At 36.4% G+C, this 16,217-nt stretch overlaps 1 protein-coding gene across 6 annotated transcripts in view; it reads left to right on the forward strand.

The window, feature by feature from the left end:
- The window catches only part of RAD18 (RAD18 E3 ubiquitin protein ligase), a 91,684-nt gene that overhangs the window by 33,037 nt on the left and 42,430 nt on the right, over positions 1-16,217 (forward strand). For all 6 annotated transcript variants that reach the window (XR_014064787.1, XM_081528159.1, XM_081528158.1 and 3 more), the window contains exons 7-9: positions 967-1,151; positions 9,382-9,458; positions 10,743-10,803. Coding sequence is in view for 5 of the 6 variants with exons in the window: in XM_081528159.1 (XP_081384285.1) it covers positions 967-1,151; positions 9,382-9,458; positions 10,743-10,803 (323 nt within the window). In the remaining variant the exon portion in view is untranslated. The remainder of the gene's footprint in view (positions 1-966; positions 1,152-9,381; positions 9,459-10,742; positions 10,804-16,217) is intronic.

The raw sequence follows: 16,217 nt of genomic DNA on the forward strand, positions 1-16,217 counted from the left end.
CTTTACAATGTTGTATTGGTTTCTGCCATATGACTCGAATCAGCCATAATTATACATTTATCCCCACCCTTTTGAGCCTCCCTCCCGTCCCCCCATCCCCACTCTGGGTTGTCACAGAGTATCAGGCTGGGCTCCCTGTATTACATTTGCTGATACACTTTTTATAATGCCTATGTATTTGTTAATATAACTAATTGAAGTTGAAAAAAAAGAAAACACTGCTGTGTTTCTTGCTGTTGTTTTCAGTTGTCTTCTTTTGAAGATGATCCCACAAGAATGCTATGCACCCATGAACTCTCTGAATTCTTTCTTTCATCGGCGTAATAAGTTTAGTAAACCTAACTATCCCAACAGGTCTTCTTTTATTTCATCTAGTGCTTTTGCAAAATGATTGATTGCCTTGGGCTTAAGAGGGCAGTTTTGCCTATGCATCAGAATTTTTTCTAAGAAAGCTGTGTATGATAATATTTTAAAATCTATAGCCTGACCCTTGATAGCGTTTGTACTCTTAATTACCTGAGATAGCTAGCTTTTTATGGAGATTTTCCCTGGAAACCGTGGGCAGATTTTAGCAAAAACATGTTTTAAAGAGGTGAAGAATTGAATGATTTCATATAAGTGTGATCCTACGTTCTCATAGCATTTAGTCCATAGCCTTCTGCATGAATCCTAAGCCTGCATCTTTAGGCCTGATCTGTCTCGGAGACCTGACTCTCCAAGTATTGGCTGCCACCTAGACCCTCTGTCTGAATGTCCCACCACCAGCTCAGATGCATCACTGTCAGGTGAATACTGTCAACTTGATTTGCAAATTTGATCCTTCTTCTCTTTTCCATTTTTATCTTAATGTTTCTACAGTTCTCCCAGTCACCTTGGCATTGAGCAGAAGGTAAATTACTGTTTTACGTGAAAAGCATTTGATAATTCACAGTAACCCTCAGTGATCCCTTTTTTCCTCCTTTCCAGTTCTGTTCACAAAAGGAAGCCGCTGCCTAAAACTGTATATAACTTGCTCTCAGATCGAGATTTAAAGAAAAAGCTAAAACAGCATGGATTATCTGTTCAAGGAAATAAACAGCAGCTCATTAAAAGGCACCAAGAATTTGTACACATGTACAATGCCCAGTGTGATGCTTTGCATCCTAAATCAGGTAAAGTAATAAAACAATGAATTTTATTTACCGGATAAAGCAGTTTTGTATGACTCAGGGGTTATAAACCACAGAGAAAATTTTAATACATTGTTGATAATAGCTAAGACGTTCAAATACACTCCTTCGGAAGATATCTAGTGTCCTGTAATAAGCCAACCTTTCTCTCAGCTCGTCTCTCTGTCCCCCTTCTTTTCTCAGAGGCAACCACCGCTACCAGCTTCTCATGTATATGAGGGTTGCTTGAGAGAGCATGGCCTATAATATAATCCTAGTTTTGCAGCTTTATGACTGGGTGACTGTGGGCAAGTTACTTATATCTGACCTCGGTTTTCTCTCCCATTAAGTAAGAGTTGTAATACTACCTAGTTTGTATTGTTTTTGTGCAGACTAAATGATAAAATGCATGTAAAGTCCTAGCGTTGTACCTTAGCAGGTAGTTAGCATAGAATAGATGTTACCATTAGATTATTAAGATTGTTATACCCAGAAATATATGTGATTATTATAATTTCATCAAAATTTTGTTTTACAGACACACTACTTAATAGTTTGTTCTTTCCACTTAATCTCACACAAATTTTGGAGTTCTTTCAGTTATTAACATATGGATAGAATTGCCTAATTTAAAAAAAATTAAGGTATAATATACAAACAGAAAATTACACAAGTTATAAATGTGCTGTTCGATAAATTATCACAAAGTTGAGGGAAGGTGCCTATGTAACAGCTCCTCAGAGCCCTGCCAGGATCCTAGAAGGCCAGCCCACCCCTCCCGATAGTTGCTGCCTTTATCCTCACAGATGACCACCTTCCTGACTTCTAAAACCATATATTCATTTTGGCTATATTTTATCTTAAATATGGAATAATAAGTAGCTTATACATTCTTTCGAGTCTGGCTTAATTTTCTATGACATTAGATTTATAAGATTTGTCCATGTTTTTATGTACAGTTGTGAATAGTCAATATAATGCTCTGAAAATATTAGTAATCATAATTTGCTTTTAAGAACTTGAAAACCTGGAGAAATGTGAATAATAGTGAGATGTAAAACACTGATATTCTAATTAAATTATGCATGCAGGCAAAAAAAAATTTGTTGCTATAGTGTATTCCATTATACAAATATGACATATTACACAAATGTCCATGGTTGATGGACGCTTGAGTTTTTCCACTCTTTGGCTCTTAGAGAATAATGCTGTTATGAGTAATCTTTCGCAGGTCTCTTGGTGATCATAGACAGACATAGTTAGGCATCACGTATACCTACATGTGAAACTGTTGTTTTTGCAGATGTTTAGCTTTCCTGGGTACAGGCAGAAACCCAGGTGCCAATGTATGCTCTCATCAGGAAGGTATGAGAATTCCAGTTTTTCTACATCATTATCATCATCAGTATTGTGAGTTTTCCTTTTTGGCCATTCTAGTGCATCCATGGTAGTATCTCATTATGGTTTTAATTTTTGCTTCCCTAATGGCTTATAGTGTTCACCATATTTTTATATAATTATTGGCCATCTGGATATTCTCCTGGGTGAAATATCCATTTAAATCTTATGCCCAGTTTTTCTATGTTGTGGATCTATTGCTTCTTAATTTGTTTCTGGGATTACATGAATTTTTCTGTATACAGATCTTCCTGGGTGTATATTTGCTAAATCTCCTTTCATCTTTTCACTCTCTTAATGGCTTCATTTGAGAGGTAGAAGTTTTAAATTTTGTATCCAATTTGTTGCATTTTTCCATTGGATGCTACTTTTTATGTCTTTGCCTACCACATGATCTTTTTTTTTTTTCCTAAAATCATTCTTTTTGCATCTACCTTTCAACCTACAATTTATCTGAAATTAGTTGAAGCATATGTTGCATGGTAAGAGGTGAGATTCTTTTGTTGTTTCCATATGATCAGCTAATTGATGTAGCAGCATTTATTGAAAAAGCATCCTTTACACATTGGATTGTCAGTACCTCTTGTTTGAAAATCAGCTAACTGTGTTATGTGTGGGTCTGAACATTGTTTTGTTCCATTGGGTCATTTATTTATCCTTGTGCCACTAGTGCAGTGTCTTGATTATTTGATGAGTGATTTATCGTAGATCTTGGTGTCTGGTAATGTAGTTCCTCCAGCTTTGTTGTTTATCGCGATTGTCTATTAATAGGTGAATGGTTGTATGCAAATTGTGGAACCATACAATGGAACACTGCTTAGCAATAAAAATGAATGAACTACTGATAAATGCAACAATGTGGATAAATTTCAAAAGCATCGACATACAAAAGACTACATGCTGTATACTTTGAAAACATTTATCTGACATTTTAGAAAAGGCAAAACTTTGGGGGCATAGAAGAGATCTGTATGTCCCAGGGCTTAAGGGTAAGGAGGAGGGAACTTACTGGGAAGAAGAACTTTTGAGGGTAAAGGAAGTGTCCTGGATTTCGAAATGATGAATAAATAACTACTAATAGGCAACTGGACTTGTCTCCAATTTTTGGCTCTTCTGGGTAAAGCTACTATGAACATGGGCTTATCGATTTGTATGTAGCCATATGCTTTTATTTCTCTTGTGTTTCCCTTTTCATTCAGTTAAAATATTTTCTGATTTTTGTTGTGATCTCTTCTTTGACCCATGGATTATTTGGAAGTGTTTTCAGTTTCCAAATATCTGAGTATTTCTCAGATATCTTTTTTATTCATTTCTAATTTGATTCCATTGCAGCAGATCTGTATGATTTTGGGCCCTTTACATTTATTGAGACTTGTTTTATAACTCAGCATTAAGTCTTCCTTGCTTGGTGAGTGTTCTTTAGGCACTTGAAAATTTTTCTTTATTTGTTCAGTGATCTCTAATGTTAATTATGTAAAGTTGCTAAGGTATTGTACTCAAGTATTCTACATCATTATTGATGCTATGTTTAGTGATTCTCTCAGTTACTGAGAACATTATTGAAATCTCAAAGGATATTTATAGGTTTTTAATTTTTCCTTTCAGTATATTCTGTTTTCTTTACATTTTTGAATGTCACCAATTAGGTGCATGTGCGTTTAGTATTGGTATGTGTTTTTGATGAATTAATCTATTATAATAAAATAGTTGTTTTAGTCTCTGGTAATATTCTGTGAGTAATAACTTTATTTCACTTTTTTCTTTAAACATATTGTGTTTAAACTATGGTTTTTGGTAAGCAGTATATGGTTTGGATCTGCTTTTTAAATTTAATTTGACAAGATATGCCATTAAATTGTAGCATTTAAAACTTTTTCATTTCATTTACTCTGTTTGGTGGGGTTTAAGTCTACCAACTTGCTCTTTTCTATTTGTCTTGTCCATTCTTTGTTTTTTTTCCTTTATTTTCTTGCTTTCTTCTAGATTATTTTTTAGTTCTATATTTTATCTTCACTATTGGTTTATTAGCTGTATCTCTGTTCTTTTTGTGATTATTCTAGAGTTTACCATTTGCATCTTCAACTTATCACAGTCCACATTCAAATACCATTATACTATGTGTGTTACGTAAGGACCTTACTCCTTCCATCCTTGATGTTAGGTGTCTGAGGTCCTCTGCTAGTGTTCAGCAGGTGCTCTGTGCAGATTGTTCCTCTTGTAGATGTATTCTTGATGTACTTGTAGGGGAAGAATGGACCCCAGATCCTCCTGTTCCACCATCTTGACCTTGATCCATCCCGGTTTTATTGTCTTAGATTTTTCTTCTGTGTAATAAATCTCATTATACTTTACCATTTTTGCTTTAAACTGTCAATTTTCCTTTAAAGAGATTTTAAAAATGGAGAAGGAAAGTCTTTGTGTGGCTACACTTTCACTGTTTGTGTTATTCTTCATTTCTTTGCTTAGAACCAGGTTTCTCTCTTATGTCATTTTCTTTTGGTTGAAAATCTTCATTTAATCTTTCTTGTAATGCACAGGTGTTGTTGAGACAAGTTCCCTCAGCTGTTATTTGTCTGAAAGTCTTGGTTTAACATTTAAAAAAAACAACAACTTTATTTTGAAATAATTTTGAATTTATGGGAAATTTGGACCATCATCATAAAGAATACATAGATACCCTGCACACAGATTCACCTATTAGCATTTTGTCCCATTTGCTTTCTATATTAATGTATATGTGTTTGTGTGTGTGCTTCTTTATATACACATATTTTTCTCTTAAACCATCTGAGAATAGGGCGTATAATCTTGTGTGCTAAATGCTACATTGTGTATTTCCTAGAAAAAGAGATGTTCTCTTTTATTGCTGCAGTACAAGTATCAACTTTCATCTCTATTCTAGTTTCAGCAGTTGACCCAATAATGGCCTTTATAGATTGTTTCCCCCCTCCAGTACATGATCCAGTTTTGAATCACAATATTAAATTTAGTTGTAATGTCCTTTCAATCTCTTTCATTCTGGAACAGTTCCTAAACCTTGCTTGGTCTTTTATGACATTGGCATTTTAAAAGAATACAGTCTTTGTTATTGTTGGGTTTTTTCCCAAATAGAATGTTTCTCATTTTGGCTTTGCCCTGTGTTTCATTATAATTACGTTCAGGTTGGCATTTGTGGCCAGAATACTATATAAGTGATGTTTTGTCCTTCTCAGAACATCTCATCTAGAGGTATTTGACATCTTTGTGCCCTTCATTTGTGATGGCAGTTTTGATCACCTTGTCAGTGTCTTCATTGTGTAGTTTCCTCCATACTCCTAGTAAGAAATCTGAACAAAGACACTTTCCTCTAAACAGACCATTATCTTTTATAGTAGTTAAGAGTCAGTTCAGTTCAGTTCAGTTACTCAGTAGCGTCCAACTCTTTGTGACCCCTTGGATTACATGTAGCACGCCAGGCTTCCCTGTCCATCACCACCTCCTGGAGCTTGTCCTTCGAATTGGTGATGCCATCCAACCATCTCATCCTCTGTTGTTGCCTTCTCCTCTCGCCTTCAATCTTTTCCAGCATCAGGGTCTTTTCCAGTGAGTCATTTCGTCTCATCAAGTGGCCAAAGTATTGGAGTTAAAAATAAGAAAAATATATTTCATATTTACCTTCATTTTTACCATTTCTAGCACTTTGTTTCTTCTTATAGAGATGAATTTCTGGTTTTACATTACTTCTGCATGAAGAACCTCCTTTAACACTTAATGTGGTACTGGTCTGCTAATAATACATTGTCTCAGTTTTTGTTTGTTTCAGTTTTTATTTCTCTTTTACTTCTAAAAAATATTTCCATTGACATAGAATTCTGGGTCAGTGGGTTTTTGCCCACTCCCAGCACTTCAAATTTTTCATTCCATTTTCTTCTGGCTTGGATAGTTTTTGATGAGAAACATGATATAATACTTGGCCTTTTTTTGGTATAGTAAATCCCTTTTTCTGACTGGCTGCAAGATTTTCTCTGTCTATATTGTTGTATTTTTGTTTTGTTATTTGTTGTTGTTATTTATTTTGCTTGATACGCTTTGAGCTTGTTGCATTTGTGGTTTGATATCTTCATTATATTTAGCAGATTCTGGCCATTAGGTCTTCAAATATTTCTTCTCCCTTTTTTATTATGGGATTTCTATTACATGTTTATTGGCCCATTTGATATTGTCCCTCAGCTTTTAGGTACTCTATCCTGTTTTTTTGTGTGTGTTTCCCTCTCCCCCTTTTTTCTGTTTCAGTTTGAGTAATACCATCAATCTCATTTTCAAGTTCACCAATTCTTTCCTTAGCTGGGTCAAGTTTTCTCTGTTAATTTTTTGTTGTTGTTTCTAACATTTCTGTTTTATTCTTCTTGATGGTATCATCTCTCTCCTGAAATGTCCCATCTGTTAATGCATGTTGTTATCTTTTCCACTAGATATTTTAGCATATTATCATAGTTATTTTAAATTTCATGGCTGGTAGTTCTAAAATCTGGATGATATCTGAGTTTGATTTTGTTATTGTTATTTGCTTGCTTGTTCATATATCTTGTAAATTTTGGTTGAAAGCAGACAATATTTGAGATGCTGAATACTGAAGTAAATAGTGTGAATGACTGAAAAATGGACTTGTCTCCTCTCCTGCTAGGACTTTACTGTGTGTGGTTGATTGGTTTGGGTGTTTTTGTTGCTGTAGTTATCTATAGCTGACCACCAGTTTCATATCCCCTGTGCTTAGGTTGGTGCCTGAATTACCAGAAGTTTGTTTTTAAAATGTTCCTGCCTCACTCACACTTAGGTTTTCCCTGTGAACCCGTACCTGAAAATGTCTCTTTCCATGCTCACTTCTCTCCCAGTGGCTGATTACAGCTACTTGTCACATGGAGTGTCCTGGCTTCATGGTAGGGAGCCTGAGGTTGTTCTCTGTTATGCTAGCTTAGCCTCTGTCTCAGGCAGGCCCTTGATCCTGGGTCTTGGGTGGGGCTCCCAGTGACCCTGTGCCTCCCCAAGTGACAACGGTCCTCTAGTGATCAGGGCCCGGGGTTTCCTGACCTCGGGTTTCTCTGCCAGAGTAGAGGATTTTGTTTGTTTCCTGTCTCCATTTACCTGTGCTCTGGGGTCTTCAGTTTTGCTGACCTTCCCTCAGTGGCTTAACAATTTTGTTTCCTATGGGTTAGAGGAATGGAGCTTCATGTCCTTCCTGCAGTGGAGGCTGTTCTCCTTTCCCAGGCCTGGATGTGGAGGGATACTTTTTCTGATTCTCACCCTTCCTTCAGTAGTTCTTGAGAATACCCAGTAAAGTCTATAGAAAATAACCTTGAATTTGATGTGAGCCCCGCATCTAAGCTTCCCAGGATTTTTATACATTTACGGTGGTTCACCCTTGGCCTTTTACAATCCATCAGAAAGGTTATCTGAAATCTTCTTACCCAACAGTAGAATGATCCTTGTTTTTATTATGTCAGCCAATACTCACGACCCTCTCCTCGAAGGCATCTGACTTTCCTTAGATTTCAGGCTAGTTGGTTTCTTTGTGAACTTAGCTCTGATGGATTCAAGAAGAGTTACAGTTTTATAAGTTATTCAGGCTTTTCTTGTTAACTAGGATGTGAGTGACACTATAGCCAGGTCTTTATAGCATAAACAGAATCAGAAGTCCCCCTGAAAAGATTTAAGCTCCTGAGTTGTATCTAGTCCTAATATAGTTTCCTTAATATCTTAGAAGAAAGTATATGCCAGATGTTCTCTATCTTGAGTGATACTTGGGTGAGTGGATTGGGCAGAATGCAAGTGGTCCCTTTGCTTTTCTGTTATACCATGATTCAGTAAATTTATGTTGGCTGTTCAGCTCATAGAGATTATTTACATTGTTTCTACTGGTTTTAATGATATTAGGGAGGCAAGGGGTACCTCTCAGTCCTTGAAAAATAAACTTTGAATTGAGGTAATTGCATTCTTAAATGATCCTCTCAGGGACTGTGGGTTTTGTAAGAAACTTTTTAATAGGGATTTTGTATAAATTTATATAGATTTTAAATTCTTATGGTGAAGAGTATGATGATTTTCCCTGTTTACCAGTTATCCAGCTTAAGCAGTGTCAACCATGCCTAATGGTGTGTTGTCCATCATTTACACTCCTTTCTAGACATAGTATCCTTTTATGTATAAATGTGTGTGTGTCAGGGCTTATGGTTTTTTCCCCTACACTATATGTATGTTAGTCTTAATATGTTGGCCTAGTAGGCAGAAAGATAGCATTGGTAAATTTCATGGTATTTGCAGTCAAAGGTATTTACATATGAGATGGAACATATTCCAGATCTCTTTGATGTGTATGATTGGTAACTACACCTACTAACAAAAATTCTGGAGTCTGGGTCATTTCCTCCCCTGCTATTTATAGACCTTTGACTTTTTTTGAAAAGTAGCTTCTTATAACATTTTGTACATTGGCAATAGAGTGGATATCCCCTAAGAATAGATAGAATTCACACTAACAGATTAGTTTTCATATTCCATTGGAACTGCTGTTTATATCTGTTTACTCAAAGGAAAGAGCAAAATGACTTTGCTGTCTCTTCTGGTTATTTTTTAAACTGTAATTGCATGTGTAAAAGTTAAATGTTTTAACTCTGTGTTCTTATTTTTTTTTCCCTGTTTATTTTGAAATAACTTTAGACTTACAGGAAAATGTTTATAAAGACCAAACAGGGAGTTATGTATACCCATCATATAGCTTCAGTGTTAATAGTTCGTATAACCAGAGTACATTGAGCAATGTCATGTAATTAACATTGGCTATATGTCCTTGTTTTAACAGCTGCTGAAATAGTTCAAGAAATTGAAAATATGGAGAAGACTCGGATGCGTTTTGAAGCTAGTAAACTCAATGAAAGTGTATGTTGATGGTCTTTTTAAGTATCTTGGTGGAAATGAAGGAAAGAAAAGTTGAATACCCTACAAATTAAAGCAAACTGGTATTGAATCTGTTCAGTGGGAAATGTGCTAGAATACTTTTCCATTTAATGTATTATGATTTACTTGCAGCTCATTTTTAGTACAAAATTCTATTGTATTTAGCAGTCTTCTGGCACAAAATCAATCCAAACTAGAGTTTATTAGTGAATTATAGTATTTTGGGAAAGTCATGTGCCTGTACATCAGGTAACCTTGGTATTGACCCTTTCTCTGGCAGTTGCATTTAATAAGCTCTTTACCATTTAACCTGTGTGGCCCTTAGGATCTTCATCTGTAAGACTTAAGGGTTGAACTGTATGATCTCTGAGGTCCCCTTTTAGCGCTGGCATTCTGCAATTCTATGATTATACTGGTTGAGAAGTTAAGAATAGTAAGAGTTGACGAGGATTGAGCATCTATTGAGCTTGTTGAGGGAATCAGAGACCTAAATTCCTTCGCTATTGCCTTCCTCTAGCTTGATGGTCCAAAACTTGAGGAAAGGGTACCAAAGATAGAAAATAGTCATTGTGTCCTTTGACACTGGAGGAAGTGTTTTGGGCTCTCCCACGTAGGCATTTTTTAGGCCATTGGTAGTGCGTTTGTAAGGAAAGCAACAACTTTAGGCAAGTAAGTTTATAATCAGGTAGGAAAAAAATGAGATTTTTGTTGATTTCATTATTACCCATGTGCTGACTGTACGATGCAGACTATAATGAATTGTGTCAGTATGTTTCTGATCTTTGAAGTGTAATATTTTAAAAAGTGAACTAGAAATTTAACATATGAAGTCTTGTATTGCATTTTCTCTACATATTACCTTTGTGGTAGACTTGGGAGTTAGATTGAGAAAGGATAGAAGACAAACAGGGAGATCGGCCTTATTAATGACCTGCTAAATGCCTCTTTGGTCTTGTGTAACCTGTTGTACTAATGAATGTGAAAAACTAAATATTGAACATAGGAAATTTAATTGATTTTTGTGTTAATACTTTATATATTTTAATAGAATCAGTGTTGCATTTTCTACTGATGTAAGTAAAATGTATTAATTACAGTATTAAGAGAAGTAAATAGGAGTTAATCTTCTTGGTCTATATAAAACAGGGATGAGAGATGATTTTCCTCAGTTTTAAACATCCACATTAGAGACTTTTAAGTTTATTGAACTAATTTCTTTTTTTGTCATTTTTTTGAATTTTTAATTAAGAATATTTTATTTTTTAGATAATGGTTTTTACAAAGGACCAAACAGAAAAGGAAATAGATGAAATTCACAGTAAATATCGTAAGTTGCAGCATACGACACTTTCTTTATCCGCAAAAGATTTGGCTTGCAGTTTTTCATTTTAAGTAATTTTAAAAAAATATATATTTTATATATTAATGTTCAGTGCAAACTTTCCTGTTAATATTACTTAAGAGACTGAATTTTGGTTGAATGTTTACTCAGACAGTGACTTTTTTTTGCAAGTATGTGCCTGTTCTTTTCTTTTTTTGATGAGTTACAAGTTTTTTTTTTTTTAATTTATTTTTTTATTGAAGAATAATTGCTTTACAGAATTTTGTTGTTTTCTGTCAAACCTCAACATGAATCAGCCATAGGTATACATATATCCCCTCCCTTTTGAACCTCCCTCCTGTCTCCCTCCCCATCCCACCCGTCTAGGTTTATACAGAGCCCCTGTGTGAGTTTCCTGAGCCATACAGCAAATTCCTGTTGGCTGTCTATTTTACATATGGTAATGTAAGTTTCCATGTTACTCTTTCCATACATCTCACCCTCTCCTCCCCTCTCCCCATGTCCATAAGTCTATTCTCTATGTCTGTTTCTCCACTGCTGCCCTGTAAATGAATTCTTCAGAACCATTTTTCTAGATTCTGTATATGTGCATTAGAATATCATATTTATCTTTCTCTTTCTGACTCACTTCACTGTATTATAGGTTCTAGGTTCATCCACCTCATCAGAACTGACTCAAATGTGTTCCTTTTTATAGCTGAATAATATTCCATTCCTGCAACTTTGCTAAATTCACAGATTAGCTCTATTAATTTTCTGATACTATCTTTAGGGTTTTCTATGTCCAGTATCATGTCATCTGCAAAATGTGAGAGCTTTACTTTTTCTTTTCCTATCTGGATTCCTTTTATTTCTTTTTCTTCTCTGATTGCTGTAGCTAGGAATTCCAGGGCTATGTTGAATAATAGTGGTGAAAAGTGGACACCCTTGTCTTGTTCCTGACCTTTGGGGGAATGCTTGCAGTTTCTCACCATTGAGAATAATGTCTGTGTAGGCTTATCATATATGGCCTTTACTATGTTGAGGTAGGTTCCTTCTGTGCCCAGTTTTTGAAGAGTTTTAATCATAAATGGGTGCTGAATTTTGTCAAATTTGCCTGCTCTTTGATTTGTGACTCACATTATACTTTGAGCTAATCACTAAGCATTTTGCAAGTATTAATTAGTTGCTCTCAAAGCATCTCTGTGAGAAGAAAATGGGATTCAAATGGAAACATTCCTGGCTTCCCCTCCTGTCCTCAGGCCACTCAGCAACAGTGTTTCTGTAAAGCATTTCAGTCCTCTGTAGCTTGCAAATTTGTGCCGAAAATAGTTTTCATTTTATTCATTATTACCAGCCTCCCAACTCGGTCACTTCATTTTCCTTAGTGACGGCTGTGTGTATCTTCCCCAGTGCCAGCACATCACTGTTTTGTCAGTTAGGTAGCTGTTTATGCTTTGGTTGTTTGGTTGGTTTCCAATTTAAATTTACATTTACAGTGCCCGGCCAACAGTGGAGAGTTAGTATTTGCTGATTGGGTATCCCACAGATGGTATGTCTTAGTTGTGCTAAGAGAACTGTGTTTTCTTTTTTCACTTTTTAAGCTTTGAAGGGGCAGATCCAGCTGTGATCTGTGGGGAGGGAGGATGAAGGGCACAGGTGCCAGATGTGAGCGCGTGACTGATCTGTCAGGTAGGTAGCTGTACCTGTGTACACGGGTGCAATAGTTGTAATGGTTCAAGCCTTCCCAGAGTGGGGAAAGGAGTCTGGAGGAGTCACGGACCAGAGGCTGAACCCCAAGAGTCACAGCTCTGGTGCTCTAACGATAAATAGGTGTAATCAATCTTCTTTGATCAGCCTTTGGGAAGCAAATTTTTCTTGATACTGGAGCTAGGCAATATCAGATGATCACTGAAGCAGCAAAACTAAAGCCTGTAACAATAATGGCATCGGAAAAATTTGTACAGTACAAAAATAAATCACTAAAGGATGGCATCTAACAATTTATGCTACAGTAAAGAAAATGTGGGTCAAATACAAGAAAATATACAAATATCTATTGCCCACCATTTCGATATCTTTAAAAAGTTTAATTTTACTAAATAGGTCATGTTAAATTAATTCACTTAGCTCTAAAATAAACCTCAGTATATACTTTAAAAAAAAAAAAAGTCTTTTGGGCACTTCTTAAAGCTCAAGTGTTTATTATCATTATAGTTTTAGTCACAGTTTCATTTAGTATCAGGATCTAAATATGCCATTGATAGCTCTTCTTTTTTTTAAACATTTTTGATAATGTTTTAATACATTTTTTTAGATCACATTTCTATAAGGTTTATATAAAAAATCTGCCTCCACCACCACCAACCAGTCTCCATTTCCATTTCCTTGAATTAACAACTGTCAAACCTTTTGGTTTTTGTTTTAATAATTACCTTCATTTTTAGAAAAGATTATTCTTTCTGCTATTTCTTGGAGAATTTTTCAGTTTTCCATATTAACAATTGATTGAAGTCCTAATTTGAAAAATGAAAATTTAGCTTCATTTTACATCCTGATTCTTCACCTTCCTCTCAATCTCTGCATATTGTCCTAATTTTTTTATAAGGTTGGTATTAGTTAGAGACATTGTATACAGTTTGAACCAGGCAGCATACATACTGTGGTTATGAAGGGTAGCAGAATATGCCGCTTCCCAAGAATATGTCACTGTGGCATATTTCTTTGAGGAGAAGGCATTTGAGAAGCAGCAGAAAGAAAAGCTCTCTGCCTCCCCTCCATTTGGCTCAGATGGTAAAAAATCTACCTGCAGTGCCAGAGACCTGAGTTCGATCCCAGGGTTGGGAAGATCGCCTAGAGGAAAGCATGGCAACCTACTCCAGTATTCTTGCCTGGAGAATCCCCATGGATGGAGGAGCCTGGGGGGACTACAGTCCATGGGGTTGCACAGAGTCGGACACAACTAAAGTGACTAAGCACAACACAGCCCAAAGGTGTCTGTCCCTCTCCTCTCTATCCCTAGAAGTAAGTTAGTTTCCTGTTCATGGAGAAGGCTTGGACTTAAATCAGCATAACAGATTTCACTCTTGGTTACTGTGTTTTTCTTGGCCATCTCCTCATAACTGGCCTCCCCCACACTTTCTTTTTTTTTTTTTTTTAATCTGGCTGAAGATGATATTTAAGCCAGTGTTGTAAATCACCTCTGAGTGGCTTAAGAGTTACTCATTTTTCTCTGGGTGTCTTCCATAAACACATGAGGTATACATGTTAATAAGCATCTGTTTTGTTTTTCTTATATAAATTTGTCTTTTGTTACAACGCCCCAGCCAAGAACTGAGAACATTAAAGGGAAAATTATTTTTTCCTTCCTTACACTTGTAATTCCTTTCAGGAAAATGTTCTGTTTCTCCTATAACTAATCATTTCATGTGCTTAGTTTCCTATTTATCTGGTATTAATTTATCTCTCAACTTTCCATCAGAAATGTGAATTACTTTACAGTGAACCTCATAGATAGTTTATCAACTCACTTTTCTCTCAGGAACCTCTTGCCTGAAGCAGTCCCAGCTCTTTTCCAGTCCACTGTGGCTGCTGTCTCTGGGCCTCCTTCATGGCTGCCCTGGAGCTCCCTATCACCAGTCTCCTGGGAATCCTAGCCTCCCTCCTATGGCAGCTGACTTATTTCAGGATCCAAATCCACCTCTTCTTTTTTCTTGTTTTGGTGGGACACATTTTCCAGGAAACTCCCCAGGAAAGTGGGTATTGCATCTGTACATAATTGGAAATATTACTTTTACTCTTAATTTATTGTTTGGCTTAGATAAATTGCCCACATAACTATTAGTAAAAAGCAGGACTGGGAAATTAAACCCACACTCACCCGATACTCAACTTGAAGCCCTTTGCCTGTGCCATGCTTTGTATCTGAGTAAATAATTTGTGTGTTGGGAACTTCTTTTTGAGGGACTAAGCTTTAGTTTCAGGTTATAGTGCTTTTAAAAACCTTACTTTTATGAATGAGTAACTTTGGTGGTTTTGTGATGGTATATTTTATTTTCTTTAGCACTCAATAGTGAAATCATTTTGAGCCTTAGTTGCAGATCTGTAGAAAATGTATTTGATATGGGGTTGAATGAAATAAGTTTATTGAGTTACCTATGGATTTCACATTGCAAATCCTTTTGATAAGTCTTCTTAGTTAAGACTGAATTGCTCCAGTAAGAGGTGGAATCTTAGCCTGACAGAGAATTACTCTAATTGCCTAACTGCCATGACAGACACATTTTGGGAATCTTCATGGCCTTTGTTGCTGCTGCTAAGTTGCTTTAGTCATGTCTGACTCTGTGCGACTCCATAGACAGCAGCCCACCAGGCTCCCCCGGCCCTGGGATTCTCTTGGCAAGAACACTGGAGTGGGTTGCCATTTCCTTCTCCAATGCATGAAAGTGAAAAGTAAAAGTGAAATCGTTCAGTCGTGTCCGACTCTTAGCAACCCCATGGACTGTAGCCTACCAGGCTCCCCCATCCATGGGATTTTCCAGGCAAGAGTACTGGAGTGGGGTGCCATTGCCTTCTTCGAGCAGAGCAGTCCACAGCATGGCCTTTACCTTGGTAATAGATAGTTTTATACTTTGCCAAGAAAGGAAAAACTAACCTCTAATGAACACTCTGGGATTATCTCCTGAAACTTTTCCTGAGAGTACCAACTTAATCTTGTTAAGTAAGCAAGACATGTTAGCTTTATTTGTTCCTTTTTTTAAAAATTAGCTTGTTCATTAATTCACTAAATGTTTATTGAGCATCTGCCATGTGCCAGCTGCTTTTCTATATACTGAGTATAGAGCAGCGACAAGACCTCTTGTCATAGAGGTAAGACCTCTTGTCATATTCTAATAGCAGACAGATTAAAAACAATAAATCAGCGAATAACACAATTTTAGATGGCAGATGCTATAAAGAAAATAAAACAGTAATTTGATAGGAATTATGAGGCCATTAGATAATATCATCAGGAAAAGGCTTTCCATAAAGAGTTGACATTTGATGTGTGTATGTGTGCACGCTTAGTCACTCAGTCATGTCCGACTCTGCAACCCCTTGGACTGTAGCCCACCCAGCTCCTCTGTCCACGGAAGTTTCCAGACAAGAATACTGGAGTGGATTGCCTTTTCCTACTCGAGGAGATCTTCCCAACCCAGGGATCCAAGCCACGTCTTCTGCATTGACAAGCTATAAAAAAATAAAACTGAGTAATTTGATAGAAATTATGGAGACATTAGATAATGTCATCATGAAAAGGCTTTTCTTAAGGAGCTGACATTTGAAATGAGGTAACAATTAAAATTAAAAGGTGAATCGTTACCTTAAAATAAAAGTAAGATTCACAGAGCTGGAGGAATAGTATTCCAGGCAGAGAGGGC

This window comes from Giraffa tippelskirchi, chromosome 9, assembly GCF_054371585.1.
Source record: "Giraffa tippelskirchi isolate mGirTip1 chromosome 9, T2T-mGirTip1v1.2.pri, whole genome shotgun sequence".
Taxonomy (NCBI): Eukaryota; Metazoa; Chordata; class Mammalia; order Artiodactyla; family Giraffidae; genus Giraffa; species Giraffa tippelskirchi.